The sequence below is a fragment of the Dipodomys ordii genome, unplaced genomic scaffold (genome assembly GCF_000151885.1).
Source record: "Dipodomys ordii isolate 6190 unplaced genomic scaffold, Dord_2.0 Scaffold235, whole genome shotgun sequence".
NCBI lineage: Eukaryota > Metazoa > Chordata > Mammalia > Rodentia > Heteromyidae > Dipodomys > Dipodomys ordii.
In genome coordinates, this window is record NW_012267451.1 from 632,488 (window position 1) to 640,265 (window position 7,778).

The window sequence follows — 7,778 nt, forward strand, 5'->3', positions numbered from 1 at the left end:
TGAGGTGATTCTAATTGTTTTCCCTTTATAGGTGATTAATCTTTTCTCCTTGACAGCTTTAAGGATCTTTTCTTTGGTCTGAGTTGATCCTGTGTGGATTATAATGTGATGGTGGGATGTCCTATTCTGGTCTAGTCTATTTGTGGTTCTAAAAGCTTCTTGTATCTGAATAGGCCTATCTTTTTGTATGTTTGGGAAGTTCTCTGCTAGGATCCTGTTAAACAAATTTCCTCAGCCATTAACTTCTGTTTCTAGATGCTCCTCTACACCCATTATCCTTAGAATAGGCCTTCTGATGGTGTCTTCCAAGTGTTGGATAGATCTATCATATTTGTTAGACTTGTCTTGGATGTTTGTATGTTCTTTCTCTATAATATCTAGGCTGTCTTCAATCCCTGAGATTCGATCTTCTGCATAGTCTAACCTGCTGTCAAGACTTTCTACTTTGTTTTTTATCTCTTCCTTCTAATTGGTCAGCTTTGATGGCTTCAAATTCCTTGTTGAAACTTTGTTTTAGATCTTGTATGAACTTCTATACTTCCTTAATTTGGTGTTCAGTTTTTATTCTCAAATCAGTTAGTTGATGGGTCATGGTTTCCTCAGACTCCCATTCCTTCTGTTGGGTTCCATTCAGCATTCCCTTTGTGGTCTCCCTGACTTCCTTCAGCTCTTTGTTAATGGATTCCATGAATGCCTTCAGTGGTCTTTGTGTATACTCTTCCTGCTCTCTTAATTCCTGTATTACTCTTTGATTAGCTTTCTCCCGTTTGTGGGATTCCTGCAGTTCTCTTTGAGTGTTCTCAGGCTGCTCATGCCATTCCTGCCTTTCTCTTTGAGTATTCTCAAGCTGCTCATGCAAATCCTGTATCAGTTTTTCAGTCGCTTCCTCATGCTTATTATATTCCTGTACATACTTTTGGATTGTCTCCTCTCTCTCCCTATCACGCTCATACAGAGTCCTTTGTATGTTTTCAATCTTTTCATTTATCATGTTTGCCAGCAGTGTTTGTAGAGCTATTTGGGAACTTTCCTCTGGATTATTCATTATCTGTTCTGTCCCCTCATTATCAATATTGGTAATTAAGATATCCAGACTTGGCATTTTTCTTGTGTTTTTCAGGCTTACTCTGTCCATTTGAGATGAAAATAGAATCAGTTTTGTGCTAGAACACTATCTTAAGGAAAGCATCAACCCAAGTCTGAATTTGCACAGTCAATAGTCTACAGATACAATCTAGTTCAACAGATACATCTATTCAACATCAAACAACTATATTTTAATGGGCTATGAACCGCAAAGAAAAATTTGGAAAACCAGAAATTATTAGAGTTAGGTAGAGATGTGGGTAAAAAATAGGAATAGATTGATATGGGGAGGCACAGGGAGAGTTAAAAACATGCTATTCTCAAAGCAGGAAATAGGTTTGGTAGGATGAAATTAGAGAGAGAGAAAAAAAGAAGAAAGGGAAAAGGAAAAGAAAAGAGACCAGAAAAGATAGAAAAGTAAAAATTAATAATATTAAGCCGAAATGAAAACAATCTATTTAGTGAAGAACGTGAATATCTTGAGAGAAGGGGAGGGATATAAAGGAAATGTGAAAAATTTAAAAATAAAAATGCTTAAAATATTATATAGGTATAAAGAGGTAGTACTGCTATTAAGGAATTTAAGTCTCAGAGGTTTTGAATTGAGTAATAAATTTGTGGATTAAGTGTGTACACAATGGGGGATAGGGTCTAATAGTCAACTACAGGTTTATCTGAGGATGTGCATGACAAGAATGAAGTCACATAAAGAAGAACGAAAGAGAGGAAAAGGTGAAAAGGATAAGAAAGGAAGAAAAAAGATCAGAAGTTCAGTGGAGGTAAACATAAATCAAAAAGATAATAAAAAAAGAAAAAACAGAAAGAAAAAAAAGAAAGAAAAACACATACATTTCCCTAAAATAGAAATTATAAGAGGAAAAAAACAATTTTTTAAAAAGGCAAAAATTGAAGATTAAAAATAGTTTTAGAAAAGAAAAAAAATGTTTTATATAAGGTACCAAAAAAAAAGAACTAGAAGAAGAAGAAGAAAAAGAAGAAAAAGAAAGTTCTTTGATTTTTTTGGGAGGGGTGGGAAAAATTCTGTATCTCCCTTGTGTCTATAACCAGCCTCTTGTTGGAGTCTCTGGTCTGCTTGTGGTCCTGTGGCTTAGTTGGTTTCCTAAGTCAGTTTGTTCCAACAGGCGGAAAAATGCTCTGCTTTACCCAGGATTTTGCAATCCTCCTCCCAGGCTAGTTCAATGGGAGGCAGATCTGCTTTGAGCATCACAAAAGAGGGGGATGCAGTGATGAGGCTAGGTTCTGAGTAGAGTTGAGGCCTTTCAACAAACAATAGCTTTTCCTGGGGGGCTAGTTTTTGAAAAACTCACAGAGCCCAGCCTGGAGCCATTCTCAGGGTTTCTGTTTACTGAATTTCAATTGATTGTCGAGGCTGCTAGAGGGAGAGGCAGCCTCTGTCTCTGATTACCAAGTGAGGAAATCCACTCCTAGGGCTGGCGCCCAAGCTGGGTGACTTTTCCCTGGGTGGAGCTGAGTCTGGCAGTTCATGCCGCCATTAAGTTCTTGTGACCTGCTAAATGACTCATTTCATTCCAAGGCTTGAGTTGGAGCTAGCAGGTCCACTGAGCTTTGTCTGTATCCAAGATGGATTTCTCCGGTACTGGGTGGGGGAGGAATGGCCTTCCCTCCTCTGCTCCCTGAGAAGGAGCGAGGATGTCAGGCTTCTACTCATGCCGAGTCTTGGTTCCTGGGTCATCTCCGGTCTTCAAACTGCAGGATGAAGATGTCCGCTCCTTGTCGGATCTTGCTGGTGTTGAGTAGAATCTGCTCGCCCGCTGCTTCTGGCTCCTTTGTCCCAGACTCTGTGGCTCAGGTATGGCGCCTGCGATTGCTTCTGCAGCCACCGATGCCGCCGCCACCGCTGCCGCCACAGCAGAGGTGGCTAGCAAGAGCTCAGATGTGTCTCCTTGCCTGGATTTTCCCTCTCTGGCTTGACTCTCTGTCCTGTGATGGCACACTTGGTGTGATTCTCTGGCTTAGGACTGTTCACTGGAACTGTAAAACTGCTTTCTATGTGAGAGCTTGTTGAGACTCCAGCTTCTCCTCCGCCATCTTCTCTTGACCTCCTCCAAACTGCATGTTCTTCAAAAATTGTGCAGCTAAAAGGAGACATCATCTTATGTTCAAGTATGTTCCAGATTTAAGACAGAAAGCAAAATATTAAAAGCTCCTGATTGCCTTTAATCTCTGATTCTGAATTCAAGAATAGTAGAGACACCTAGTGAAGTATCCCAGAAGAAAATCTTTGGAGGAATCAAAATAATCTTTGTGAAAAAATAATCCTTCCTGATCACTCAGAAAAAGAGGATTTTCAGAAAAGTCACTTTGCCACAACCACTCCTTTGTGAATGTTTATAGTTTGTGCTTGCTAAATATTTAATACCAAATGTTGGATGAAACTAGGGTACTCATGAAAAACATGGAAAATTGTTTTCAGCAAGCTATCCTTTGCTATGACTAAAGAAACTCATATGGAATTGCTGAATTTACAGATTTTAAAACACAATCTATGTTGACAATAATCATAACTAATGAGTTCATTAACAGGAGCTGGTGGCTCAAGGATTTAATACCAGCTAATCAAGAGGCTCGGATCAGAGATCATGCTTCCAAGCAGGCCACGGCAGAAAGGTCAGTGAGAACGTTGTATCCAATTAACTTTTCAGAAAAAGTCAGAAGTTTTGCTATGCTTGAAGTGGTTGTGTGCTAACCATGAACACAGACTCAGGGACATACCCAGGCACTTTGTTCAAGCCTCTGCACTGGCCAAAATTAATTTATAGAAAGATGGAATATGTTTTATCCTTGTTACTGGCTTGTTGTTTTCTTCAGAGCATATTCCCCACATGTCTAGAATACCTCAAAGACATTGAAACATAAAAATTTCATAGGGTTTGGGAAAACAAATGAAATATTTACTGTTTTAAATGTGACTATACATTTGTTCAAATTTGTATTTCCAATAGTTTCTCATAGTATAATGAAAAAAGTTTGATTTGAAACAATTATGTCAAATACTGAAATATATACTCATTAATATCAGCAAGCTGGATATGTATGATCTAGGGATACAAATAAATATATGATGTGTGTTAATATGTGTATGTATATGTACCATATATAAAAACAGAATCATACATGCACACATACAAAAGTATTTAATTTCCTACAGAAAGAAACTCCTCTAGCAAGTGCCCTTGCTCATGGTTTGTGTGCTCCAAAATAGAAGAACTTATCTGAGTAAAGGAAGGCAGTTCTCCTTTTCTATTTCCCATTGTTTGAACTTCTGTTTCATGAAGAAGTATCTCATGGAGAGGCTGGGCATACACAGCGTTATATATATTGTAACTGTCTACAGATATAGTCATGTCAAAAATATTCCCAGGTAACCAGTCCAAAGAGGCATCATGAGCACAGTTGTCCCATGTTACACAGTCAGACTCAGTGTCAGAGGAATTAAGAGAGAGAAACCACAGCCTCAAGAAAATGTCTTCTGGGTATTTGGAAGGCTTAGCTGCCTTACAAAATCTGTGAATCCAGAAAATCTACAAGATGGTGTGTAAAAATAAGAGGTACATGAAATGAACCCAGCATGAAATATCTCCTTTTCATGGTGAAATACCACTGAGAATTCATGATACAAACTTTGCCATGTATAAAATTTGCTCAATAAATAACAGAAAAACCATCAGTGAATCATTATCACCATATATGATGAGGACATTTGCTGTAGATAGATTCATTTAAAGATGTACTTCTATGTGTTTGAAGAAGTCTTGGGTGGTGATCAATAACTCATAGGCTACACAAACTCTGTTGTTGGCTATCTCTTCTTTCAATTCAGCAAGAATCCTTGCACCATTTTCATCTTGTGTACTCAATAGTCCCACCCAGCTCCAACTGAAGTGGAGCAATAAGGAGACCATAGCAGTGGCTATTGATGTGTCCTTTGGTGCCATCTGATAGAGAGCAGGAAACTTGTTATGATCACTCAGGGCATGATCAAAAGGCCCAAAGGTAAACTAAAGGGAACAAAAAAAATTAGATGCTCCTTGAATGAGAAGATTATAATGCATCATAATCTCAGTCTTGAAGTCTGTTAAGAACTATCTCAAGAAAATGGAAGGTAGGTTTTATATTAGTTTTTGAAAAATAATTTGTTTTTGGATAGTTGTATACCACATAAATTTATTTGTAAAATGATTCTTATTTGTCACTATTTCCCATCAACACTTCCCATTTATAGCCCCACACACTCCCCAACTTTCCTAATTCCATTTTGACACATGACCATTGAATACTATGTTATTTCCCCCACCAATCCTTTTCCTATTCCTGTGTATGTTTCCCTTAAAACCTATCCCACTCAGACAAGATATGCTCACTTCACCCTTTTTTATTTTGATTTTTTACACTGTCAGTAGATCAGAAAAGTTTACACCATGGATTTGTACTCCTACCTATAACATACTTTAGTCAGATTGATAATATATATATTTGTAAATAACTATGTGAGTATTCCAGATTCATTTCATATATCATGTTCATATTTTAGATCTAACTTTCATATTTTTGAGGATATGGTTATACTTTCTCATTTTGAGCTGGATTTATTTTATTCAAAATATTATCATCTGTGTGTGTGTATGTGCACGTATAGTTACACATGAACACAGTATAGAGGCACACATTCATAATCTCTTTTACGTCATTGGCAATTTTCCTCAAGACTTGTGCTGTAACAATGGAGTCACACATTCACCTTGTGCTCCTTGCAGTTTAATTGGAGAAACAAGTTTCCTGATTAGCTAGGATTAGGTTTGTGTGCCATCAGTAACCAGCTCAATATATCTTCACACTGCAAAGTCATTTTCCATTTCTTGATTTATTAAAGAAAATTATTCATAAGGATTGAAACAATAAATTATCCAATTATTTGCTCAAATCTTCCACCTCTTTTTTCAAAATGTGTAAAAATTTATAATTGACTACCATTAAGTAACTACACTTAGATATCACAAAATTTGATTTGTTCGTGAATCCAGTCTCTTCCTATCAATCTCTTCTAACACCTGAAATGGCATGAAATTAGACATTTTTGTGTCCTTCCGCACTTTCCACCTTCACCTGTGGAAATCTGTGGAGCCCTAGCAATGTTCCAATCTGGTCAGATGTTATTCCTAGTGGTCCTGTAAGTATTGTTATAGACCTGCTGTCTCTCATGCAGGTGTAGTTTGGAATCTTATGCTTCCTAAAAAGACAAATGAAGGGATTCTTAAACATTGTCCAAGCTCTGAAGTGAAGTGAACATCATAAACATCAAATCCCAGAGTCAGGTTATGTAAAACATCAATGTTTTGATCTGCTCAATAGCAAAAGCCAAGGCCAAAACACATTGATAGTTCTTGAAGATAAACCTCCATAGTAAGCAAAGAAATTTCACAGAATTATTTCAAAACTTAAGACTTCAATAAATTAAATGCTTGCTTCTTTGTCATGGAATAAGTTAAAATATTACCCCAATTAGAATGGAACATAAATGTAGTCTCTTATGCTTACAAATAGAATTCAGATACTTATTTAAGTTGGGGGAGAACTTATTTTCCCCATTACCATATGTACCACAGCAAAAGGCTGCTGTCTGTTGAATTAAGTTTTTATGAGACAGATAATGTTGTGTTTCCTTTACATTAGGGCCACTAGCTACATCTATTTTGAAAATAATTCTTGTGTTTCCAGTCACTCAGTTTATGTTATGTGTTTATACAGCAAGTCACGGTATCTAAAGAATGTTTAATTTAGGAGCAATATTCAGAAGCAAAGTGTTATTTATGAATGATAGTATAGCAAGGTCTGTTCACAGATATAACATATGGAATAGCTCTTACTGATAAGAACAAGGAAAAGAGCAGAACTATCAGGAGAGGGATTTTTTTATATTTCTTTATGTAAGAAAACAAAAGAGATGCACCTATTTTCAAAGGACTATTTTGGAGAGCGAAACCCCTTACATGAAGGTTGGGGAGAGAATTATAGGTAAACTTTGCATAGAAATCCCAGTTCCTCCATTGTAAAATGCACTGATCGCTACTCTCTTCCCAATACATTTAGATAGAGATGCTGAAAACGAACCAACACAGCAAAACAAAGAGCATCAAAGTACTTTTCCTTCTTTCTTGATGTCCTGTCTGTGTGCTCCAGAGTATGTGTGAATGTGCATGTTTTAGTGTGTGTTTATATGGATTACTATGAGTGTACATATTCTAAATAAATTAATATAATGAAATTAACTGGTATTGTTTAAATGGAAACAATGGGGGCAGGGAAGTTGACTCAGTGGTAGAGTGCTTGCCTCGCATGCATGAGGCCCTGGGTTCAATTCCTCAGTACTACATAAGCAGAAAAAAGCGAGAAGTGGTGCTATGACTCAAGTGGTAAGGTGCTAGCCTTGAGCTGAAGAGCTGAGGGACAGTGCTCAGGCACAGAGTTCAGGCCCCATGACCGTCAAAAAAAAAGGTTGCTTTTTTTATTGTAAATATACTATACAGAGGGTTACAGTTACATCAGTGAGGTAATGAGTACACGTCTTCTTGAACATTGTTACCCCCTCCATTGTTTTTCCCCTACCTTCCCTTCCCTCCCTACCTTCCCCGAGGTTCTTTTTTTTTTTTTTT

The 7,778-nt window shown here is 37.3% G+C and overlaps 1 protein-coding gene across 1 annotated transcript in view; it reads right to left on the reverse strand.

The window, feature by feature from the left end:
* LOC106000700 overlaps positions 1 to 7,778 on the reverse strand; it is a 51,984-nt gene that overhangs the window by 7,929 nt on the left and 36,277 nt on the right. Inside the window, 1 exon segment of the mRNA XM_013035985.1 lies at positions 6,219 to 6,355. Coding sequence (XP_012891439.1) covers positions 6,219 to 6,355 — 137 coding nt within the window.